Here is a 25,774-nt window from a genome sequence, read left to right as displayed (position 1 = left end):
GTTCTCAGTTACTTGACAGTCGATCATGTTCTTACTTGGTCAACGCTAACAGTGCTTGTCCAGACCTTTAGCCATTGAGGATTTAGAGACACCCAGAAAACCTGCAGGATGGTGGACCTGCAGAACCAGGGCTGCCCCGCTCCACCTCCCCCTCCTGATCAAGTACATTCCAGCATTGATTTGCATTGAAAAGACACAGAAAAAACAGATTCGATGCAGTAGTATTTTATTAATTTTGAACCACACGCCCCCCCCCCCGCCCCTCATTGCAGTAACACAGGTGCGCTAAAAACCGCATGACAAAAAACAAATTAGTCTGCATAGATTATACTTCAAACTTCTATATACAAAGATGCATTGCTCAGGGAAAAAAAAGGTTGCATTGTATTATAATTATTATTATTATTATTATACAAACATTAGTTAGAAAAGTGAGGACAATGATACAGTATCCAGAAAGTCTGCAGACAAAAAAATAAGTTCTTGTCGCTTTCTAATAACATTGTGCAGGTTTTTTTTTTTTTTCAATCCTTTCAAAAACTTTCTCCTCGTCTCTATAAAATAAAACATGCCCAGTAACACACACACGCACTCTCTTTTTTCTTTCTTAAAAATAATAATGATAATAATAAAAAATAGTATTTGTTCAAACTTTTCAACTTGGAGCCAAACACACGATATTACATTATTTTCAAACACTCTTCTGTTTATATATATATATGTTTATATATGTTATATATATATATATATATATATATATATATATATAATTCCCTGGCATCTCATTGGTTAGTACCCTTGGCAACTTAACTTTCAATAGATGCCCGGGAAATAAAGTTCCAGCACACGTGTCTTTTCACCTGGACAATCCTTGAGCCACCTCATTAAAACCACAAAACTGGTCTTTTTTCGCCCTGTAAGTTCCCCATTTTCTAAGCGCACAGACCCCCCCAAGGCGCTAGAAGCCCCTCTGCCTGGGTCGACGGTACGGCGGCACCCTCAGCTTTCACGAGAGCCTGGGGCGTTCATCTCCGGTTGCATATACATTTTTCATACAACACGCTGTTATAAAGCGTGGGATGGAGTGGTGAACATTTGGCTTCAAAGAGAAAGTCACTTTCTTTTGTTTAAGCAGGTATCTTGTGTTCAGAGCATCGCTATCTTCACTAGGACGTGTCTGTTTATGGTTGTGTAGATTACGCACGCACGCACCGTTCAAACGCTCGTCTTTCCATTCATTCAGCACTTGTATGTATTTATTTACATATCCCGAGGTACTGGATTCCAGTCTTGAAGCGAGACTTGATTTAAACTGTGCAAAACTTTGGAGAGAAAACACTGAAACAGACATCCTTCCCTTGAACCAGGGATGGAAATTAGGCTCCTATTGTACGACGTGCTTGATCAGCCACAGTGCGTCTAGGGCAACAAGCTCAGGTGTGTCTCGCTGGAGCTCACAGTAAAACCAGGAATGGATCACACTGCTATGCAACGGGAGTCTGATTTCCATTAAAGAGAATTAAAATAAACAGGTAGATGCCAGTTTTAAAAATTACAAAAGGTAGCCAGTCCTCAAATAAGGACGACGGCACGTCATGGGTTAAAACCCCCCCCCCCCCCCCCCCAAAGGCGATGACGTCACACAGCTCAAAAAATGAACTGCGTGTGTTCCAGAGTGAAACGATTTCTCTCTTCTCCATATATATACACAATCAGACAGCACGATCTCTCTCCATTCTCACACTGAGCAGAGAGTCAATAGCATTCTGCATTGCTAACTAGCTCGACTCACACACACACAAGTTTAGTGTCCAACACGATACAATCTTAAATATATATTTTTAAAACATTCGTCACTTTTTTTCTTCATTTGTTCATAAACAATACATGTTTATATCAACCATAAACATCACACTGTCACTTTACTTAGTTATATTTTAAAAACACGCTTTCAGTAAACTCTGCACCCCAGTCCTCGTCTCTCCCTGCTTGCTGTGTCAAAAAACAGCATTTCTTTTCAATGCGCACTACTGCATTCCACCAGCAGGGGGGGAGTGTGTGAAACATTCATCCTCTTTGTGTGACAAGCTCGCCATCTGCCGGACACATGGTTGTAATGCACATCGCTAGAAGTACTAATATTATATATATTGAAACCAATTACAATCCTTGCCAAATTCGATTCAAATTTCCCCTTTCCTGGATTTTAAGGAAGAATAAAAATAAACTAAAAGAATAAATACCCTGTCTGACCAGAAGCTTTGGACTAGAGGCTACACACCCCGCGACAGAAACCCAGTACAGACTGTGCACCCCACCCTCACCCTCACCCTCAAAAAGAGCTTAAGAATTATTGCTTTTAAAAAAAAAAAATTGAACACAGTAAAATGAAAGCAGCCAGGCGAGGAGAAGCTCAGGTGTGTTTTGAATCAGGGAATTGAATCAGATGGATAGTTTTCGGAGTTGGATTGAATGGAATTCAGACAGACTGCTTTGCTTGTCTGGGCTCGTGTTTTGCAACAGCAGGTCGACTTTTAAAATGAATGTAAGGGATCGTGTACAAACTCCAACACTTTCAAGTAACGTGTGAAATCAAATTATATATATATAGTCTTTGTATAAAAAGATAATATGGAAGGTTTTGCGATTGTTTTAAAGCATATTGGGGTCTTCTATCATTTATCACCCACCAGAATTGAGAAGTAACGTCATTAATATTTACTGCACCTGAAATTGTCTATTTGAACCCCCCCCCCCCATTAAAAAGATGAAACAATCAGGGCTAATAGTCTAAACCTTTACAAGTGAATCTTTTATCACCTGTTACTTTAACTACTCGTCAGCTATATTGCTCTGATAACCTACTTGCTCATTTCTGATAACCGCAGAAGCTAGCATCTATATGCAACGTATCAAATGACGTCAATAAATACTTAGATTTTTTTCAATTAATAATTCAATTACATTTTTAATCACATGGGTAAGTCGTCTTTTTAACCCCACCCTCTCATTTTATCAACTTGAAAAGTTATTTTACCTACTGAAATGTAATCTGAAAAATCAGCCTCACCTATCCACTCTCTCGTGCACTTCACTTTAGCCCCATTAGATGGTGCTAAACTGCAGGTAGAGATTCATAGCGCCACTAAAAAATACAGTCAGGTTTTGAATACATACGGGCTAGTGTTTGATTTGTACCAAGTACAGCAGCCATAACACACAGTATGTTATGTCTGGAAACCCCCATGTTAAATTCAGTAATATCAAATGGCAAATTTAAATCAGGAATCGCACACGAAATACTGCCTTTTGAATGTAATACTACACATATAAAATGTTAAATATGAAATGCTTAAAAAAGTCCCTTAAATAAATGAATTTAATTTAAATATATATATAATAAATAATAATAAAAAATAAAAAAAACTTAATTTTTTGTTGTTGTTCGTCTCTGTGAAAATGTTGCAATTTGTACACGATCCCTGGAAAAATATTTTTTTGTTTGTTTGTTTTGGGGGGGACGGGACAGACAGATCAAGATACCGTTGAAGAATTTAACTTTCAAATCCCTAGAGATTTAAAAACAGCAATAGTAAAACAAATCACCGATTACTAATGGGTGTAAGGGGAGGGGGGGAGGGGGGGTGGGGGTGGGGGGACATTTTAAAAAAAACAAAAAAAAAAACAAAAAAAAAAACGAAGATAGTCCTTGAGTGCGCGTTACTAACCCCACTCCCAAGTCCCTTTCTGTCATCCCAAACTTCAAAAACTCTCAAAATCAGAAGGTAAAAACTGCAACAAAACTCAAAAGGGACCCTGTCGCGTCCTGGTGTAGTGATTCACACAGCGCAAGTCAGGCTGCAGACGTGTGTCTCTCCCCCCCCCCACTCCCCCATCATTAGACTTCATTATTGCATTTCCCTTCATCCGTAGAAGGGTGGGCGTCCTGTATGGAAGGAAGCGGAGAGGAATTCAGAACGACAAAACCGTTCAAGCCTAACTAAACCCTCCCCGCCCCCCCCCTCTCTCTCTCTCTCCTCCTCCGACAGAGAGAGAGAGAGACAGAAGGAGGGAATTTCAGAACCTGTGCTCCAGAGACTCTCTTTCCCTGCGGTTCATCTCCTCTCTGTAACAGTACGAGCAGTAGTGGCCCGTCTCCGGGTGCCCATAGTAGTTGCAAGCCGGCATTTTGCATTTCGTCTGCTGAGCAGCGTAAAAATTCCTGCCGGGCGGGGTCGCGTTTCTGTCCGAAGAAGAAGAATAAGAAGCAGGAGGAGGAGGAGGAGGAGGAGAGGAGGAGGAGGAAGGGGCGAGGACCCCACCTCGCACATCCCGGTACCCGTTGCTGTACCCGCCTCCTCCTCCCCCCCCCGGCACTCTCTCCTCCTGCCTGTAATCTGGAGGCTGATCCTCCTCCTCCGTCTCTATCGGCGGGCAGCGTGACGGCCGAGCGGGGCTGCCCTCCGCGGCGGGAGGGGGGCGGTACTGGGAATGAGGGGGTCCGAGGGGGCAGCGTCTGGGCAGGGTGGCGTACGACGGGAGGCAGCTGTAAGAGGAGGAGCCCCCAGCCAGCTGCCGCCTGGTCTCCTGGCTGCAGGCAGGGTGGGCCGCGGGCAGGCTGGAGTGGCCGAGCAGGCCGGGGCGCAGGCTGGGTCGCGGGATGGTCAGAGTCCCCGAGTAGCTGTTGGCAGGGAAGGGGGACGGTTTGAGGCCGCTGTGGTTGAAATGGGGGCCCTCCGGCTCCTCTTTGGGGTCGAAGGGCTGGCGGTAGCAGTCAGTCGGGTCTTTCCTTCCCAGGGTCCCGTTGGAGATTGCCGCGGCTGGGGCGGAGGCGGGGGGCAGCGCTCCTTTCCTCTCCGCCTCCCTGTGCTGCTCTTGCTCGGCTAGGAAGCGCTCCTCGGCGTCCGCGAGATAGCGTTGGATCATCTCCTCCTGGAAGGGCTGCCGGCTGCTGGTGGTCAGCAGGCCGGCAAAAATGAACTTGCGTTCCCCTTGCATGGCGGCCCGCAGGATTCCCAGACTCACCTTGACGTCGCTGCCATACTTGCATGGCTCTTGCTGCTGCTGCTGCTGCTGCTGCTGGGGGGAAGAGGTCTGACTCTCGTCCCCACCCCCAGCCCCAGCCCCAGCCCCAGCCCCAGCCCCTCTTCCCTCGCCCCCGCTGCTCGGAGACCCTTCCTGGCTCCCCTTCCTCGAGCCTTTCATCATCATCTTTTTCTTCTTCTTCTTCTCTTTCTCCTCCTCCTCCAGGCTCTCCTCCCCCTGCTTGCCTCCGCCAGCTTTGCCGGTCATCAGCCCGCCCATGTTTTTCTTCAGCCTGCTGCCCAGGGTCTTGCCGAAGCTGCCCAGCTTGCTGCCCACCGAGTCGGCCCGTTTCTTGTCCTTCTTGGCTGCCTTGTCCTTCCCCTCCTTGCTGCTGCTGGTGCTGCTGCTGCTGCTGCTGGAGCTGCTGCCCCCAGAGGCGGTCTTGCCCCCTCCCGCTCCTCCTTCGCCCCCTGTCCCGTTGGAGCTGCTGCAGACAGATTCCTTGTCGGACTCCCCCGAATCGGGAGGGGTGCGAGTTTCGTCTCCAGCAGAGGCAGTAGGGGACTCGGGCTGAGCCAGCGGGGCCTGCTGTGGAAGAGAAAGAGATGAGAGACGAGAGACGGGAGAGCGCAGCCCACGAAACGCTCTTTCTGGTTGAAATACTGGATTGTTTGAGTGAAAATTGGAAAAAAAAACAAACGAAACAAACCTACCTTTTATTTTTAATTTCGATGTGTTTTTATATAAACTGGAGCATACAGTTTGTGGCTTGAAAGGCGCTATATAAAAACACACGTGTATTGTATTGTATAAAATGCTATGGCAACTGTTTCAAGTCGATTGTCGCTTCTTTGAGAATAAAAACCGCATGTACAGGTATGGCTAAAAGTTTAGCATCACCTATAATTTTAGGATTGATATATAAATTGAAAATATTTATATATAAATGTATAATTTAGATTTATCATGTAAATCAATTATACTGCTTAAAAGTCTACCGGAAGGAAGCCATAATAGCAGTACAGTATTTCATGTTTCGAAATGTCACATATTTTCCATTTCAGTATATGGGGGAAAACTATACAGAGCGGCTGGTGTGTAATTCAATCTGTTAACCTGACATTGTTTTCATTCGACTTGATGAAGCTAAATCGGTTCATTCTACAGGGGGATGCTAAACTTTTGGCCAGAGCTGTGTGTAAAAGACAGACCATCGTCGAATGCTGGTGACATACCTGGGCTTCGCATGGGAGTTGCAGCCACGTCACAGTCATGTAGGTATGCAGCAAGCTCAGTTTAGCCTCCAAGGATAACGTCACACTGCAAAGACAAGAGAGGAAAAACTAAAAACACACTTCGTTATCAAAACCAAGCTCAATCAGAACTCTAAACCCGAGGGAACACGAAGTCACCGCTCTGAGGCTTGGAGCTTCAGGTTTCAGGAGACTGTAGGTTTCAGGTCGCTGCGCAGCACACCAGGCAGGGAGACTTGGGGGGGGTTTGATACAGCAAACCTCAAACTAGGTCACCCGGGGGTCTCCTGGAACCAGCTTTCAAGATCCTGAGAAAGTGGCTTCGTGTTCAACTCAGCTTAAGGGAAAACAAAGAAACTGGACGGACTAGATTCTCAAAGTTTGATCTCATACAGCTGACTGTGATCTAAATCAAGATCTGCTAATTTGTTTTTCATTAACCCATTAAGTATCCAATAACATGTTCTTTGAAAAATAATAATAATAAATAAAATCAGATAACTAGCTATATTTATGTCATTTGACATGTTTCCAATAATTTTTTGCCAGTTATCATAACGATGTAGTTACAGGAGAAAATTAAAATCAGCAGCGATAGACGGCAGTAAAAAAATAAAATAACACCACTCCAGAAATTTACAGAAGCAGCCCGTCCTCAAATAAGGACGACGGCACGTCATGGGTTAAAGCTCCGCCCCCTCACGGGCGATGATGTCACACAGCTCAAAGCGGCTCCGTGGACTGCATGTGTTCTTTCTGTTGTTTAGATTCACTTAATGGACTAAAGCAGAAAGTGTAATAAAACCAGAGACAGAGAGAGATGGGGGGGGGGGGGGGGGGGGGGGAGGTTCTGTACTTGGCCAGTCGGGCGTTGTCGTTTTCGTCTTTGCCCCAGTCCCAATCCCGACCCGGATCCACGGCGAAGTGAACGGGAAGCAGCTTGTGTTCGGAGTCAGTCAGCGGGATCACGGCTAGGGAACAGAGCGAGGCGTTCAGAGACAGAATATTATTATTAATATTATTATTATTATTAATATTATTATTATTATTATTATTATTATTATGTAACTATCACTATTTAATCATATCCTGATGTAACTTTCACTATTATCTGCTGTATTATTGAATTGTGGTTTGTCACACTTGAGAATTATTGTATTTCTTGTTCTTATTGTATGACTTATATTGTAACACTTGAATGTATTTGTATTTGCTTGCGATTGTAAGTCGCCCTGGATAAGGGCGTCTGCTAAGAAATAAATAATAATAATAATAATATTATTATTATTATTAATGAGTCATTTAGCAGACTCTTTTATCCAAAGTGGCTTACAGAGACTAGGGGGGTGGACTCTGCATCATCAACAACTGCTGCTGCTGCTGCTGCAGAGTCACTTCCAATAGGACCTCGTTTGTTTTACGTCTCATCCGAAGGACGGAGCACAAGGAGGTTCAGTGACTTGCTCAGGGTCACACACACACGCACACACACACACACGGAGTCAGTGGCTGAGCCGGGATTTGAACCTCCTGGTATCAAGGTGTGATAATAAATAGTTGTGATGTTCAGCTGCTTCTTTCATTGGAAGCCAGTTCAATTGACTCACAAACAGTGACTTCAACTGAAGTCATGCGTTTCCGCTGTTGTGAGACGCTCATCTTAACAGAATGCTGTGAATTGATTAAAAAAGGGAATTGGATCTGGGAATTTGTGAGGCTGTTTTAGCTAGCCACGTTTCCAGACGGTCAGTATTTTAATGCTGGTTTGATTACAGGGATGGGAATAAGACTCCTATTGCACAGCAGTGTGATCCATTCCAGGTTTTACTGCTACCAGCTTGATCAGCCCCAGTGTGTCTAGCTAACAAGCTCAGGTGTGTCTGATTATTAAACTCCTAGTGACCCCAGTACTGGATCACACTGCTGTGCAGCGGGAGTCTGATTTTTAGTTGTCTACAGCGATGGTAATAAGACTCCTATTGCACAGCAGTGTCGCCCGTTCCCAGGTGCAGTCTGATTCGCCCCGTGGGTTACCTTGCTCTCTGCAGTTGTCTCTCTGCTCCATGGAGACGAGGGCAGAGAAGTGGGCTTGGTCGTACGCCAGGACCAGGGGAGAGCGGTGGCACTTGGCGGAGGGCACCTCCAGGGGCAGGTAGATTCCTCCGAACGGGATGGGAGCGAAGGCTGGGAAAAGGGGGAGGGAGCGTCAGCACACGGATCAGATCACAATTCATGGAATACTGTGAAACTTTTATTATTTTGGACAAAAAAAAATTTGAGAAGCTTATTTTTTAGGTGTTAAGTTATACACACACGCACACACACACGCACGCGCACGCACACGCACACGCACGCTCACGCACGCACACACACACACGCACCAGGTTTTCATTCGACTTTATGAAGCAAGAGGAGTTCATTCTATAGGGGGATTCAAACACTTTTGGCCAGAGCTGTCAACTACTACTGTGCAGTCATTTAAAACACCAGGTACATACATCAGGGACACTTGATTAGGACCTGAAGCCAACGGTTGGGAAGGGCCACCGTTTGCCCGGATCACAGCCTTGACAGCTTGGCACAGACTCCACAAGCTGCTGGAAGGCATCGTCTCAAAGGGAATGCTAATATTTCTAAAGCCTCTCATACGATCGACGAAGCTGGAGGACTAGAAAGGCAGCCAGCGTCTGTGCAAGGCTGTGATCTGCAGGGGAGAGACTCTCACCTTCCCCACCGGAGTCCCTCAGCATGGTGTCAGCCACCACCACGATGGGTCTCCTCAGCACGTGAGCCAGAACGAAGACGTGGAACTCCTCCAGACTCTCATAGACAGGCTCCTCCGCCTGCTCCGCTCTGCGCGCGCACACACAGAGACAAACACAGAGAGACAGAGAGAGCGACACACACAGAGAAACACACACAGAGAGACAGAGAGCGACACACACAGAGAAACACACACAGAGAGAGCGACACACAGAGAAACAGAGAGCGACACACACAGAGAAACACACACAGAGAGAGCGACACACAGAGAAACAGAGAGCGACACACACAGAGAAACACACACAGAGAAAAACAGAGAGAGCGACACACACACACACACACACGCACACACACAGAGACAGAGAGAGCGACACACACAGAGAAACAGAGAGAGAGCGACACACACAGAGAAACAGAGAGCAACACACAGAGACAAACACAGAGAGAGAAACAGAGAGAGCGACACACACACAGACAGACAGAGAGAGCGACACACACAGAGACAAACACATACACACAGAGAAACAGAGAGCGACACACACAGACACACACAGACAGACAGAGAGAGCGACACACACAGAGACAAACACATACACACAGACAGACAGAGAGCGACACACACAGAGACAAACACATACACACAGAGAAACAGAGAGAGCGACACACACACACACACACACAGAGAGCGACACACACAGACAAACACATACACACAGAGAAACAGAGAGCGACACACACACACACACACACAGAGAGCGACACACACAGAGACAAACACATACACACAGAGAAACAGAGAGCGACACACACAGAGACAAACACATACACACAGAGAAACAGAGAGAGCGACACACACACACACAGAGAGCGACACACACAGAGACAAACACATACACACAGAGAAACAGAGAGCGACACACACACACACACACACACAGAGAGCGACACACACAGAGACAAACACATACACACAGAGAAACAGAGAGCGACACACACAGACAGAGAGAGCGACACACAGAGACAAACATACAGACACGAACACAGAAAGACAGACAGACAAAACACACACACGCACACACACACACACACAGAAAGAGACACACACAGAGAAACAGAAAGAGAGACACACAGAAAACACAACCAGTGGTCATTTTTCTGCTTCTCAATTATTGTAATAAACAATTCTAAGCGAATACCCCCCTCCCTCCCTCCCCTCCATCCTTCCCTCTCACATTCCCCACTCCCCACTATCCTCCACTCTCCCCTATCCTCCATTCTCCCCCTCTCCCCCATCACAGACTTCCTCCCTACCCTGCACAGTTGTTTGCGTTGGTGCTGTAGTGTATCCTGGGCTCGCTGGACGCCAGTTTGATCAGCTCGTTCCACTCCTTCTGCCACTCCTCCTCGGTGTACACCAGTCCTGACTGCAGAGCAGGGATCAAGAAGAGGGGAGGGGGGCATTATTACAGCATCCAGGAGGCTTGGGGGTCCAGCGGTTAAAGAACAAGGGCTTGATACCAGGAGGTTCAAATCCCGGCTCAGCCACTGACTGTGTGTGTGTGCGTGTGTGTGTGTGACCCTGAGCAAGTCACTGAACCTCCTTGTGCTCCGTCCTTCGGATGAGACGTAAAACAAACGAGCTCCTATTGGAAGTGACTCTGCAGCAGCAGCAGCAGCAGTTGTTGATGATACATAGTTCACACTCCTAGTCTCTGTAAGTCGCTTTGGATCAAAGCGTCTGCTAAATGACTGATTCCTTAATTAATCCAAGCACTGGTCGAATAGGCTTTGATGAACCTGTGCAGTTTGGTCTTGTCAACCTTTCAAGAATTCTTTGCACTTTGTTTTTCACTCTGTGCTGCAGTGGATAAATAAACTACCAGCACTGTCCGTAACGGTCAGTGAACCAGACCGATTTGTGAGTTAAATCTAACCCGGGGGGGAGGGGGGGATCAAACTCGGTCTGGAGGACTGGAGTCTGACACCCCTTGATCTCACAGGTTTTTTTCATCGAACACGAACGATGACTCCCAATGCGAGCTCTGTCTGGTTTTGAAAGCCTGTCCCCGGACTCTCTCCCCTCCCCGATTGCTTTCTGAGAGTTACCTCTTTGTTCTGGAGGGTCTGTTGCCAGCGCCACCTCCTCAGAAGACCCTCCTTCTCCATCCCCTTGTCCATCAAGCTGTGAAGGGACTTCCGCAGCATCAGATCCCGGTCATGGAACCCCCACATCCCTGACGATGGAAACCACAGGGGGGGAGGTTAGGGTTTGGGGTTCGGGCACACCCTCCGACATGAATACCCCCCAAAACGGGACCTAGGGCTCTTCACATTTCCAAAAATGTTCTTCTTCAGAATCTAAAATGCATACTGCATTCCAGTACATCACAGGGATAGAAATAAGACTCCTGTTGCATAGCAGTTTGATCCATTCCTTGTTTTACTAGGAGTTTGTCAAGGCTGGGCTAAATTAGTCTCAATACTAAAAATTCTAGGCGATGCAAAATTTGGCCATAGCTGTAGATTAAAAAAAATAAATAAGGGTTTGCCGATGAAGCCCTCTGCCCTACTGCAATAGTAACACAGCGGACCCCTTACCCAGTGAAGCCGCATGCAGGAGGCAGTTCCCATCTCCAGTGGTGGCTAGAGGAAGCAGGGTCTGACAGCTTGCACCGACGCTGGTCCACCAGTTCAATCGACCTGCACGAGACAAGGGCAGGAGAGGAACGTCATCTCATCTTTAGCAGAGCGCCCACAGGCTGACGCGATTACAAAATCGTGGGCGTTCAGGGGAGCTGAACGCGAAGCCTGCTTATTTTTTTTTTCAGAAGACACAAGCAGGCAGTCATTTCAATATTGCTTTGCATTGATGGAAAGCAAGCCACTGATCAAGTTATTCAGCTTTCATGTCTGCACAGCTCTGGTCACAAGTTTTGCATCTCCTGATAGAATTAACTAGTTTTGCTTCATGAAGTCGAATGCAAACCTGCTGAATAATGTGACGTTAACATATTGAATCGCACACCACCGCTTTGTATAGCTTTCCAGATACTTAGCAAAAAAAACTAACAATTGAAAAATGAGACCTTTTGAAATCGAACATGAAATACTGTACTACTACAATAATAATAATAATAATAATAATAATAATAATAATAATAATAATGAAATAACATTCCAGTATCATTTTGTAGTTTCTTTGATTGCATGACGTTACATAAAAAGATCTAGGAGGCTGTGTGGTCCAGTGGTTAAAGAAAAGGACTTGTAACCAGGAGCTCCCCGGTTCAAATCCCACCTCAGCCACTGACTCATTGTGGGACCCTGAGCAAGTCACTTAACCTCCTTGTGCTCCGTCTTTCGGGTGAGACGTAATTGTAAGTGACTCTGCAGCTGATGCATAGTTCACACACCCTAGTCTCTGTAAGTCGCCTTGAATAAAGGCGTCTGCTAAATAAACAAATAATCTAAATTATGTTCATATATATATTTTTTTCATTATGTCTCAATGGTGATGCTATGCTACTGGCCGCAGCTGCAGTGTGAATGCCAGGGGAAGCGGCAGTGTGAATGCCAGGGGAAGCGGCAGTGTGAATGCCAGGGGAAGCGGCAGTGTGAATGCCAGGGGAAGCGGCAGTGTGAATGCCAGGGGAAGCGGCAGTGTGAATGCCAGGGGAAGCGGCAGTGTGAATGCCAGGGGAAGCGGCAGTGTGAATGCCAGGGGAAGCTGCTGAGTTTTCACAGAGTGGGTACCTGCGTGCTCCAGAGCCAGCAGCATGGCCTGCTCGATGAGGTCTCTCTCGATGTAGCTGCGGAAGTCATCTCTGTACACAGTGAGGTCGGGCAGCTGGAAGGTGCACAGCGGGGTGTCCAGGAGAGGCTCGCTGCAGCTGGAGACGTGAGAGCGAGCCAGGGACACGATGGAGGAGCTGGCGTGGGAGATACCGCGAGACAGACGCTTCTCTGCTAGGGAGAGAGGGAGAGGGAGGGAGAGAGAGAGAGACGTGAGAGCGAGCCAGGGACATGATGGAGGAGCTGGCTTGGGAGATACCGCGAGACAGACGCTTCTCTGCTAGAGAGAGAGAGAGAGAGAGAGAGAGAGGGAGGGAGAGAGAGAGAGACGTGAGAGCGAGCCAGGGACATGATGGAGGAGCTGGTGTGGGAGATACCGCGAGACAGACGCTTCTCTGCTAGAGAGAGAGAGAGAGAGAGGGAGGGAGAGAGAGAGAGAGACGTGAGAGCGAGCCAGGGACATGATGGAGGAGCTGGCGTGGGAGATACCGCGAGACAGACGCTTCTCTGCTAGAGAGAGAGAGAGGGAGGGAGAGAGAGAGAGAGAGAGAGAGAGAGAGAGATGTGAGAGCGAGCCAGGGACATGATGGAGGAGCTGGTGTGGGAGATACCGCGAGACAGACGCTTCTCTGCTAGAGAGAGAGAGAGAGAGAGGGAGAGGGAGGGAGAGAGAGAGAGACGTGAGAGCGAGCCAGGGACATGATGGAGGAGCTGGTGTGGGAGATACCGCGAGACAGATGCTTCTCTGCTAGAGAGAGAGAGAGGGAGGGAGAGAGAGAGAGAGAGAGAGAGAGAGATGTGAGAGCGAGCCAGGGACATGACGGAGGAGCTGTTGTGGGAGATACCACGAGACAGACGCTTCTCTGCTAGAGAGAGAGAGAGGGAGGGAGAGAGAGAGAGGCGTGAGAGCGAGCCAGGGACATGATGGAGGAGCTGGTGTGGGAGATACCGCGAGACAGACGCTTCTCTGCTAGAGAGAGAGAGAGGGAGGGAGAGAGAGAGAGAGAGAGACGTGAGAGCGAGCCAGGGACATGATGGAGGAGCTGGCGTGGGAGATACCGTGAGACAGACGCTTCTCTGCTAGAGAGAGGGAGAGGGAGGGAGAGAGAGAGAGGCGTGAGAGCGAGCCAGGGACATGATGGAGGAGCTGGTGTGGGAGATACCGTGAGACAGACGCTTCTCTGCTAGAGAGAGAGAGAGGGAGGGAGAGAGAGAGAGAGAGACGTGAGAGCGAGCCAAGGACATGATGGAGGAGCTGGCGTGGGAGATACCGCGAGACAGACGCTTCTCTGCTAGGGAGAGAGGGAGAGGGAGAGGGGGAGGAAAGAGAGAGAGAGAGGGAGAGAGGAGAGGGAGGGAGAGAGAGAGGGGGAGGAGAGAGAGAGAGGGAGGGAGACAGAGACAGGGAGAGGGAAAGGGGGAGAGACTCAGTCCGAGCTGAGGGAACACTCCCGTTGCATAGCAGTTTGATCCATTCTTGGCTTTACTAGGTGTTAGGCCACATGGGGGAAAACCTTCAGGCAGTTTTACAACAGAGTCGTTCAGTACGGGGGGAAAAACACAAAACATGGGCTCACTCAAGGACAGTACCTTGCACTGCGTCATCCTGCCTGTTCAGCAGGGGGCGCCCCACTCTGGGCATCTCCTTTTCGGGGGGGCGGAAGCCCCTCTCCTCCCCGAAGGAAGACTGCAGCGTCCCAGCATGCACCTGGCGGAGCTGCTCAAAGTCATTCAGAGCGGCACAGAGGTCCCAGTTCTTCCCTGCAGAGAGAGAATTCCTGTTTCTCACTTGCTTTTTAGAATCAATTCCAATTCCCTTTTAGAATCAATTCCCAATTCCTCTAAAGGAACTGGAATTGATATTTTAAGAGACGTGATAATTGAACACACACAGAACAGGGTGAATCGGGTACTTTTCAAAAAAATCTTATTTTGACAACAAATTCAAAAACACAGTACCAGCTGGATAATGTATTGCGTCTTCCATTTAGTACGGATTTATATGTAGAATAAAAAAGGATCTTCTTTTTAACTATACCAATCAAACACTACATCACAGGAATCATTGGAAGCAAATGTAAAGCTTGCAAGATAAAGAAAGAAAAGAGAAGAAAAAAGAAAGAAGAATGAAGAAAAGAAAGAGGAAGAGAAAGAAAAAAGGAAGAGAAAGAAAAAAGAATAGAGAGAAAAGGAAAGAAAAGGAAAGAAAAAAGAAAGAAAACAAAGAATAAGGAGAGAAAAGGAAAGAAAAGAGAAAAGAAAGGAAGAGAAAGAAAAAAGGAAAAGAGAAAGAAAGAAGATAGAGAAAGAAAAAAGAAAGAAAGTAAAAGGAGAAAGAAAAACAAGAGAGAGAGAGTGAGTGAGAGAGAGACACACGTTTCGTAATTCATTAATAAGGCAGCAGTGTGGAGTAGCGGTTAGGGGCTCTGGACTCTTGACCGGAAGGTCGTGGGTTCAATCCCAGGTGGGGGACACTGCTGCTGTACCCTTGAGCAAGGTACTTTACCTAGATTGCTCCAGTAAAAACCCAACTGTATAAATGGGGGAATTGTATGTAAAAAATAATGTGATATCTTGTAACAATTGTAAGTCGCCCTGGATAAGGGCGTCTGCTAAGAAATAAATAATAATAATAAAGTCTGTGTAGCTGATGGACTCCATGGCAGTGATGGCTGTGGAGCTGATCGCTGTGTGCTCCTGTAGGAAGGGCAGCCTCCTCCGTGGGTCCGCTCAGCGGGAACGTAACCCAGCAGGAGGGGCTTCGTCCCACACTCACCTTCCAGCAGGTCCCTGGCGAGGCCCGGATCAGCTCCCGTGGATCGAACGAAGTCGGACAGGACCGCGTCCATATCCAAGGTCATGTGATCATGAATTCACACTGCACGGCCGCCACCGACAAAAACGAGAAAAAAAAACAACACAAAACCGCAGCCTCCTGCAAAGACAGGCCAGCTTGCTCACACTCGAACCTGCACAGACAAGAAAAGAAAAAAGGACTCGCGTTATTTTACAATCTAAATCTTTTTTTAGATTTTGTTATTCAAATTTCATGACGTTTGATTTCATTGATACAAACTTTTTATTTTTTTTTTTACACTCATACACTTGCTTTTTTTAATTGCTGTTTTAAACATCTTTGTTAATAGTAACAATCTAATCGTTGGTAGCTTTGTGTGTGTGTGCGACACGCCTTGGGACCCTCCTACAAATGCATTTTATTGTGATGTTCTTTGCTTTGTATTGTACAGAGCTTTGAAAGACTTTTTTTAATATGAAAGGCGCTCTATAAATACAATTTGATTTGAGATCTACGGCTCCTTCATAGCTTCTAACCAACACACAGTTTCATTAAGGCTGATCTTCAGAGTCTCAGTAAAGCAGCATGAAATCATCACAAGCAGCTGTTTCTTCATTCACTCTGAACGGTGAATCAGCCCCGATCCACACCAGAGACCCTCACCCTGATCGTGAGCCCCTGATTTCTGCGGAGAGCTCCATCACAATAATCCAATAAGACAGGGGTCTCCGACCTTAATCCTGGGGGGCCGGTGTCCCTTCTGGTTTTTGTCTTCTAACTGTAAACTAATTAAATGGACCAATTCAGCTTCTAATAAGCACTTAGAGCTGGTTCAATTAAGTTATTTGGGGTACAGCTGGAGAACCCAGCAATACGCAGTGGGTGCAGCACTAGTATCTAAACACTTAGGGCTGCTTACTAAAACAGCTGGGGACTCTGAAAGCAACGTGATAGTGCCCGAAGGACATGTACTGAACGAGACCAGCATGGCACGTACTGAACGCGGGCACACTGGCATCGCAAACCGAAACTCCTGCTGTGAGACGAAGGATGCTTTCCTAATAGATTTATTTTATTTACAGTGGTTTGCAAATGTATTAGGAACACCTTAAGATTTGTCATTTTATGAGATGCCTTTTTTAAAACACCGGCCTGCATGAAAACACTTCTGGGTGTGAGAATTTTCAATCTCCGCTCAGTAATCAGTGATACAGAAACAACAGGCACTCGTGTGTGAAAATGTCAGACCGCTCTGTGCTTTAATTAGGCATCTTAAAACGACAACTATGAAATCTCATGCATGCAGGCAGGGAGGCAGAGAGGCAGGGAGGGAGAGAGGCAGGGAAGGAGGCAGGCAGGGAGGCAGGCAGGGAGGAAGGCAGGCAGGGAGGAAGGCAGGCAGGGAGGAAGGCAGGGAGGAAGGCAGGCAGGGAGGCAGGCAGGGAGAGAGGCAGGCAGGGAGGAAGGCAGGCAGGGAGGCAGGGAGGGAGAGAGGCAGGCAGGGAGGAAGGCAGGCAGGGAGGAAGGCAGGCAGGGAGGAAGGCAGGGAGGAAGGCAGGGAGGGAGAGAGGCAGGCAGGGAGGAAGGCAGGCAGGGAGGAAGGCAGGCAGGGAGGCAGGCAGGCAGGCCACTCCTCTGTGTGCAGGAATGCCAGTGGGAGTTATAAACTCACAGGAAAACACCCGTCTCGAAGAGGGAGCTCAGCTTCAGAAAGACAGCGCTTCCGAAAATCAGAGAAAACCTTCAACTCTGGACAACAGAACACAAAAAAAAAACACCCACCGGCAACGGTTTGTAAGCTGCGGGGCGTTAGTTTTGCGAGACCAAACTAACTAACTAAGTGTCCCATTCAAGGCTAAATTGAGATCACATCTAAAACAGAGTGAATTTATTAAGTGAAGAGGTTTATAAAGCATGCCTCGATTTCAGTGCTCCATGACTTCAGTGAGTCATCTACAGTATGTAACGTAATTAAGAAATGAGACGCTGCAGTCTTACAGGTATGAGCGATTTATGCTTTCCAGGGCGGTGACATTAGTAAGCTATTTCAATTCTGTCTTCATAAAAAGAGCCTTTGAAAAGAAATCATTCTGTAAGAAGCAGTCAGACTGGATCACGTCAGCAAATGGCCAAAAGTTTCGCATCACTTAGAATTTTAGGATTGAGACATCATTTAAAAAAAAACACAAGGACGGAGCACAAGGAGGTTCAGTGACTTGCTCAGGGTCACACACACACACGCACACACGCACAGTGAGTCAGTGGCTGAGCTGGAATTTGAAAAACAGAATGCGTGTCAATTCAAGTCAGATGAACTCACAGATCTCCCTTTCTTATCTATAAGGACTACGTGCGGGTCACTGTCAGTTTTAGTTAGCAGTGCATTCTTTGAGAGAGATTCAAAATGCTGCAACTTCCTCCCCAAGTGCCTAGCTGCGTTCTTAAATGCTTTCGTGGTTTTAAAGGTTCCATTCTGGTTAAGCGTTCGGGGCGGGGGTAGGGGGGGGTGCTGCAGCCAGGCTACTTGCAAAGTGCAAGACCACTGACAAAACAAAACATCAACCAGACAAGAGCACAGAACTGAACACGCAGCAAAAATCAATATCCACCCCCTAGTGAAAGACTGCTGCTTTTTATAATCCCGGTTCTTTTTAAAATTCCCTTTTCTTTTTTTTTTTGGTTTGGATTAAAAAGGATGCTAGCCGCTACATCCGGGGTACTCAAAAAAAAAAAAAAAAAAATGACTTGTTAAGTTTTTAATGCTTAAAACCTACAGTACGCACTGTACTCAAAAACACGACTGTGGTTTTATCACAAGGTTAAACAACGACCAAAATGATATGAGAGAGAGAGAGAGAGAGAGAGAGAGAGAGAGAGAGAGAGAGAGAGAGAGAGAGAGAGAGAGAGTCTTCTTTCTCAAAGGAAGTGGAGCTACCTTGTCCAGCGCTGTGTGAGGGGTGAGCTGTAATGGGTTGGGTAACTTGGCAACATGACCTGAAGTGATCTCACTGGCTGCTGATGCACAGAGTCTGGAGCTCAGCACTGAGGCCAGTCTGCATGGGGGGCTGTGTGTGTGTGTGTGTGTGTGTGTCTGTGTGTGTCTGTGGCCAACAGTTCTGCATCATCTAGAGTTTTAGGATTCAGGTATCATTAAAAAAAAAAAAAAAAAAAACTATATGAACATAATAATTTAGATATTTTATTAACATCATGTAAATCAAAGAAATGAGAAAAAAAGTTTGACTTTATAAAGCAAAATGAGTTTGTTCTGCAGGAGGATGCAGAGCTGTATGAGCGAGTGTGTGCGAGAGTCTGAACCGATTCCTCTGAATTTAAAGCAGACTCCTTTGATCGCTTTCCGTTTGATTTGCACTGTAAAACAAAATCTCTGCTGCAAAAGAAACCAGTCTTGACATTGGACTGACATTGTCCTCCTGACTGTGCATAGCAAGCTAGGGCTGAGCTACCCCGCCCTCCGTCTCCCGGGAAACGCATCCCCTGACTAACACAACCACTTCTCTGACGCCTGGAGCTCCTCCCTGGCTGGGGCTCGTTCGGAAGAGACTGTCTGGTCAGAGTTGAATTTTTCAGCAAAGCTCTTAAAGCTGAAATCGACCCCGCCTGCCCTACAGATCAGACTTTGTAAACACTTACCAAAGGGCTTTTGGAGGAGCCCCAGGCAGCGCACTCAAAAACCAATAGGTTTTGCAGCAGAATATTTTTCACAGCACGGCTGCTTTTCGTTCTTGTGTTACCACAGAAACGGCGCACGCCTCCACTACGCTGCGCTCTCCAAAGAAAGCACCGGTTCACAGGCACAGAGGCTGCTTCACAGTGCAGAGTGTCCCACGACTCTGTAAAATCGCTAGCACTGCAGTAAAATCTGAAGGGTTATAAATAAATACATTTAAAAATACAGCATTTATCTCTGCCTATCAAACCCGCCTACACCACTGACTTTGTATTGAAGCGCTACAAACTCCTCCACTTCTTAACCAGCCTCCGTGCGACTCAACCCACGCGCCTCCGTCAAGACCAAGGCAGACAACGCCGTTGATTTCCGTGATGAAACTGGGTGTACAGGTGAACTGAAAGAGAGCTCGCTGATCCGCCAAGCAAGGACAGTGCTGCACTGTGCAATGCTTTCACAACTGTAGGGAAAGAACGGCTGCACTGGGCAACAGGAAAGCCATTTCTGTGTGGAGCTCCCAGCGAGAGGCTGAGTAGCTCTGTTTAAAAACCAAAAAAAAAGAAAGGGGGGGCTGTCATCTCCCAGGTACAGATCACACACCCGCCTCTTTAAAAAGAAAACCTGCCGGCTGGCTTTGTTTATGGTTTAGAACATAAGAACATAAGAAAGTTTACAAACGAGAGGAGGCCCTATTCAGCCCATCTTGCTCGTTTGGTTGTTAGTAGCTTATTGATCCCAGAATCTCATCAAGCAGCTTCTTGAAGGATCCCAGGGTGTCAGCTTCAACATCATTACTGGGGAGTTGGTTCCAGACCCTCACAATTCTCTGTGTAAAAAAAGTGTCTCCTATTTTCTGTTCTGAATGCCCAGAAAATATGACGACAGCGCAACCCTGGTGGCTCAGTGGTTAGAGAAAGGGGGCTTGTTACCAGGAGGTTCAATCCCAGTTCAGCCACTGACTCCCTGTGTGAGTGTGTGTGTGTGTGTGTGTGTGTGTGTGTGTGACCCTGAGCAAGTCACTTAACATCAACATTTTAAAAAGCTGCCTGATTGGGTAAAAAAAAACTACAGCAGCAACTGAAGGAAAGTCTGGTTTCAGTGCGGTCTGCTTGCAACATTCCTGTCTGCTCCCTGCTACAGAATACGCTGCAGGGTCATTCCATTAAAACGCTCCGTTCGTGAAATGTCATCGACATCCGAAGAACACCATTGCCTGCTGTAATAAAGAGGAGGTTCAATCCCGACTCAGCCACTGTGAGAGACCCTCAGAGAGTCACTGAACCTCCTTGTGCTCCGTCCTTCGGATGAGACGTAAAACAAACAAGGTCCTATTGGAAGTGACTCTGCAGCAGCAGTTGTTGATGATGCATAGTTGACCCCCCTTAGTCTCTGGAAGTCGCTTTGGATAAAAGCATCTGCTAAATGATTAATTAATTAAGTATATTCCATCGCAGCAGTGTGGAGTAGTGGTTAGGGCTCTGGACTCTTGACCGGAGGGTCGTGGGTTCAATCCCAGGTGGGGGACACTGCTGCTGTACCCTTGAGCAAGGTACTTTACCTAGATTGCTCCAGTAAAAACCCAACTGTATAAATGGGGAATTGTATGTAAAAATGAAGTGATAGCTTGTAACAATTGTAAGTCGCCCTGGATAAGGGCGTCAGCTAATAAATAATAATAATAATAATAATAAATAAATTGCATAACTTTGCCATAATTATGAACATAATTTAAATACTTAAATTTAACCTCATGTAATCAAAGAAACATCCAAATGAGATCGCAAAAGTCTACCAGAATTAAGCCGTAATAGTAGCACAGTATTTGATTTCAAAACGTCACATTTTTCAGTTCTGCAGTTTGTTTTCCCCCTGGGTTAACTATATGGAACACTATACAAAGCGGCGGTGTGTAACTCAATACCTCAACGTTACATCATTCCAGCAGGTTTTCATTCGACTTCATGAAGCAACATGAGTTCATCCTACAGGGTGATGCAACGCTTCTGGCCAGAGCTGTATATTCCATTGTATAACTTTGCCTCAACCCGTCCCTTTATATAAAGCACTCCTCAGCAGGGATCAGTGAAATAATTAAGAAACAGGTTGGACTGGACATGGTTTACTTCCAGCACACCTGCATCATCCTTCTACACAAGCCCGATCTCTGGAGAAGTCCCAGGTTTGCTGGTACAGTATTTTGCAGTTCCTTACAGCGTGAAGCAAACAATCCTGTTCATGAGTCTGGGGCACACAAACAAGACAGCAGAGACACACAGCGATGAATTACTCCAAGCCCACAGAGTATCAAACACATTACTGCCAATGGATTATTTAATATTTTTTTTTAAGCATCATTGAGTGACTGATGATGAATGCACCTTCAGTTAACTTCAAACGCTTAACCTCTTTCCATGAGTAAAGGCAGCAGTGTGGAGTAGTGGTTAGGGGCTCTGGACTCTTGACTGGAGGGTCGTGGGTTCAATCCCAGGTGGGGGACACTGCTGCTGTACCCTTGAGCAAGGTACTTTACTTAGATTGCTCCAGTAAAAACCCAACTGTATAAATAGGTAATTGTATGTAAAAATAATGTGATATCTTGTAACAATTGTAAGTCGCCCTGGATAAGGGCGTCTGCTAAGAAATAATAATAATAATAATAATAATAATAATAATAATAATAATAATAATAATAATAATGAGTTAGAAGCTGAAAGAGCAGACAGGTTTGATTATGGGGGGCTGCGTGGATTTCGTGATGAAGCCTCAAAGTGTATGCTGGGGCTCCAGGAATACCAGGAGTAATCCACAGTCAAGTTATTCATCTTTCTGCTCATTTTTTAATGACTTTGCAAAGCTACATGTATGCATTTAATCCCCTACAGATCCGAGCACGAAAACCAGTCAGACTTCCTCAATTATCAGTGCTTTCTCGCTGCCAGTTAGCTGCGGCAAAACTGATGTTCAGAAAGCTGAAATGACACAACTCCCCGTGCTTTCTGCTTGTTTAGGATTGCATCACGGTGAGTCAGTCAGCTGACAAGCCTTTCACCTCTGGAGGACTCGGTTCCATTTACAGCTATGGGCAAATGTTTTGCACCTAGAATTTTAGGATTGATACAATTAAAAAAAAAAAAAATTATATATGAACAATCTTATCTAACCACTGAGCTACTCAAACCCACTGCAGCCCTGCGCTCTAACCACCGAGCTACTCAAACCCACTGCAGCCCTGCGCTCTAACCACCGAGCTACTCAAACCCACTGCAGCCCCGCGCTCTAACCACCGAGCTACTCAAACCACTGCAGCCCTGCGCTCTAACCACTGAGCTACTCAAACCCACTGCAGCCCTGTGCTCTAACCACCGAGCTACTCAAACCCACTGCAGCCCCGCGCTCTAACCACTGAGCTACTCAAACCCACTGCAGCCCTGCGCTCTAACCACCGAGCTACTCAAACCCACTGCAGCCCCGCGCTCTAACCACTGAGCTACTCAAACCCACTGCAGCCCTGCGCTCTAACCACCGAGCTACTCAAACCCACTGCAGCCCTGCGCTCTAACCACCGAGCTACTCAAACCCACTGCAGCCCCGCGCTCTAACCACCGAGCTACTCAAACCCACTGCAGCCCCGCGCTCTAACCACCGAGCTACTCAAACCCACTGCAGCCCCCCGCTCTAACCACCGAGCTACTCAAACCCACTGCAGCCCTGCGCTCTAACCACCGAGCTACTCAAACCCACTGCAGCCCTGCGCTCTAACCACCGAGCTACTCAAACCCACTGCAGCCCTGCGATCTAACCACCGAGCTACTCAAACCCACTGCAGCCCCGCGCTCTAACCACCGAGCTACTCAAACCCACTGCAGCCCCGCACTCTAACCACTGAGCTACTCAAACCCACTGCAGCCCTGCGCTCTAACCACTGTGCTACTCAAACCCACTGCAGCCCTGCGCTCTAACCACCGAGCTACTCAAACCCACTGCAGCCCTGCGCTCTAACCACCGAGCTACTCAAACCCACTGCAGCCCTGTGCTCTAACCACCGAGCTACTCAAACCCACTGCAGCCCCGTGCTCTAACCACTGAGCTACTCAAACCTTCCATAAACTGCAGCTGAGATCACTCTTTCTTTCTTTCTCATCGCTGCAAGTTTTGACCCACTGACCTGAAATCGGATCTCATATCTATTTACTTATTTATCAAAAACGCGTCGTCTGCTAACAGGAAGATATCCGCTGGGAATGAAGCTTGTGCGTTCTGCCAGCCAGCCCCCCCCATTCCGGGCACCCCCACTGGAGTCAGCACCAGAGGAAAATACAATACTGCAAGTCAGCGCCCAGCAAACTTCAACCAATAAAACATCACAGCTTCACAGCACGACGCTGTTGAAAACGTCAGGCTTCAAACCGGTATTTCACTGGTGTGGCTGGTCCACACAAACTATAATTAAGTTCTCAGTTGACTTGGGAGACCAAAGCTGAAGGGAACACGAAGCCACCGCTCTGAGGCTTGGAGCCTGGTTTCAGGAGACTGTAGGTTTCAGGGCGCTGCGCGGCACACCAGGCAGGGAGACTTGGGGGGGTTTGATACAGCAAACCTCAAACTAGGTCACCCGGGGGTCTCCTGGAACCAGCTTTCAAGCTCCTGAGAAAGTGGCTTTGGTGTTCCCCCAGTGTTACAGTCATACCGCATGAAGACTGTACCAAACCGAGATTAGGGAGACAGCAACCTTTTGAACTGCAAAAAGGTTTTTAATTCAGTTACATCAGATGATACTGCATACACATAAAAGGAAGTAATATACATTTACACACCCAAGTCTGAGAGAACACGAAGCCACTTTCTCTGCCTGGAGACCTAGTTTGAGGTTTGCTGTATCAACCCCCCCCAAGTCTCCCTGCCTGGTGTGCCGCGCAGCGCCCTGAAACCTACAGTCTCCTGAAACCAGGCTCCAAGCCCCAGAGCGGCTCTCCCTGTTTTCTGAGCTTTAACACCGAATAAACAACCATTTAAAACAATTGCCAGTGGTACAATCTATGTAAAGCTTATGGAGATCTGAAGCAGTGTTTCATATCTATGTAAAAATCATTAAACTGCGATAATGATCACACACACATACACACAGCGACTCCCTACATTCATTCAAATCACTACAATACATACTATTAGAATCCCGTGTCAAGTTTCGTTTACGGTACTTTTTCAACGCTGTATGTACCGGTAAACAATCATGTTCGGTTTTTTCGCATTCTTGTAGCAAGCTGTGCTGAGCTTTTGTTTGTGTTAAACAAAAAACCGCAACCCCTCCCCATTGTGTGTGTGTGTGTGTGGGCAGGTATTACTATCAACGTGCGGATCAAATTTGAGAAGATCTCCCTGCAAAAAAAACAAGACGTTGTGGGGACGTCCCGACTTTCTAAAACACCTTTTTAAGAACTAAATATGCCTATCGTGATAATCAATGAGAAATCCCCGCAAACACAGCAATGCAAACATTGTGTGTGTGTGTGTGTGTGGGGAGCAGATTTTGTAATGCGATATATTTTGTAACAACTGTGAGTCCCTCCCTCCCCCGGATAAGGGCGTCTGTTAAGAAATACATAATAATAATAATAATAATAATAATAATAATAATAATAATAATAATGAGACACAACATTGAGATTTTTAAATCTCACAGTCGTTATCCCGAGCGGCTCTCGTTATATAAATACAAGTTAACGATCTCCTCCGCTGTGTGTGTGTTTTTTTTGGGGGGGGGGGGGTCTAGAAAGAATCCATTTCCAAACGCAAGCCATATTTTCTTTTTTTTCTCTCTTGTAAACAGCCCGAAGTGTCCTGATCTCGGTTTTAAACCTGACGACTCGACTACAGACCGTTTGAATACATTTTTAGGCCAAAAAATATCCCACAGAAAAACTAACCGCGTTAACTTACCGTCGCCGCCCCCGCCCGCAGCTCTCTCATTCTCAGCGCGTCGTCCCCGGTTAATAATGACTGTAACGGCAGTTTTAATAACCCGGTGTCTCTCCAGTCGTTATTGAATAAGTATAGAAATTAACGGCGTATTAAAAAATGGATCGCCTAACAACAACAATGTCACGTCAGGAGAGCGCCGTTTCGACCCGCCCAGCGCGGGGGCGGGCACCGACAAGAGTTATCCAATCGCCGACCGGTGAGGCTCGGATGGACAACCACGAGAGCCAATGCGTGTGGAGATCCTTGCCCGCTGATTGGGTGGCCGAAGTAACATCAGCCAGTCCCACACGGGGATTTTCGCAAGATTGACAGTTCTGTGGATCGGCGTGTTCTGTGGAAGGGTTGCTATTGGAGATTGGGGAATGTGGGAGGCGGGTGTAGATGTAATACATGGCAGTTGGCGTGGCCAATAGGAAGGCTGTAAATTAGGAAAAACGTGGATACCATATTAGTAAACGAGAGAATGAGGTCATC

At 46.8% G+C, this 25,774-nt stretch overlaps 1 protein-coding gene across 1 annotated transcript; it reads right to left on the bottom strand.

The window, feature by feature from the left end:
- Nucleotides 1-509: 509 nt before the first annotated feature.
- On the bottom strand, nucleotides 510-25,467 carry LOC117970828 (OTU domain-containing protein 7B-like). The gene is made up of 12 exons (XM_059007552.1): nucleotides 25,259-25,467; nucleotides 15,610-15,802; nucleotides 14,424-14,594; nucleotides 12,795-13,007; nucleotides 11,640-11,741; nucleotides 11,148-11,275; nucleotides 10,353-10,465; nucleotides 9,004-9,131; nucleotides 8,313-8,462; nucleotides 7,135-7,249; nucleotides 6,261-6,345; nucleotides 510-5,613 (listed from the first exon to the last, which is right to left on the bottom strand). Exons 2-12 carry the CDS (start codon nucleotides 15,692-15,694, stop codon nucleotides 4,078-4,080), a joined length of 2,826 nt encoding a protein of 941 aa, XP_058863535.1. The 5' UTR covers nucleotides 15,695-15,802; nucleotides 25,259-25,467; the 3' UTR covers nucleotides 510-4,077.
- Between the last annotated feature and the right edge of the window lie 307 nt (nucleotides 25,468-25,774).

Source organism: Acipenser ruthenus, chromosome 35 (assembly GCF_902713425.1).
Source record: "Acipenser ruthenus chromosome 35, fAciRut3.2 maternal haplotype, whole genome shotgun sequence".
Lineage (NCBI taxonomy): Eukaryota > Metazoa > Chordata > Actinopteri > Acipenseriformes > Acipenseridae > Acipenser > Acipenser ruthenus.
This window is presented reverse-complemented; position numbering and strand designations above follow the sequence as displayed.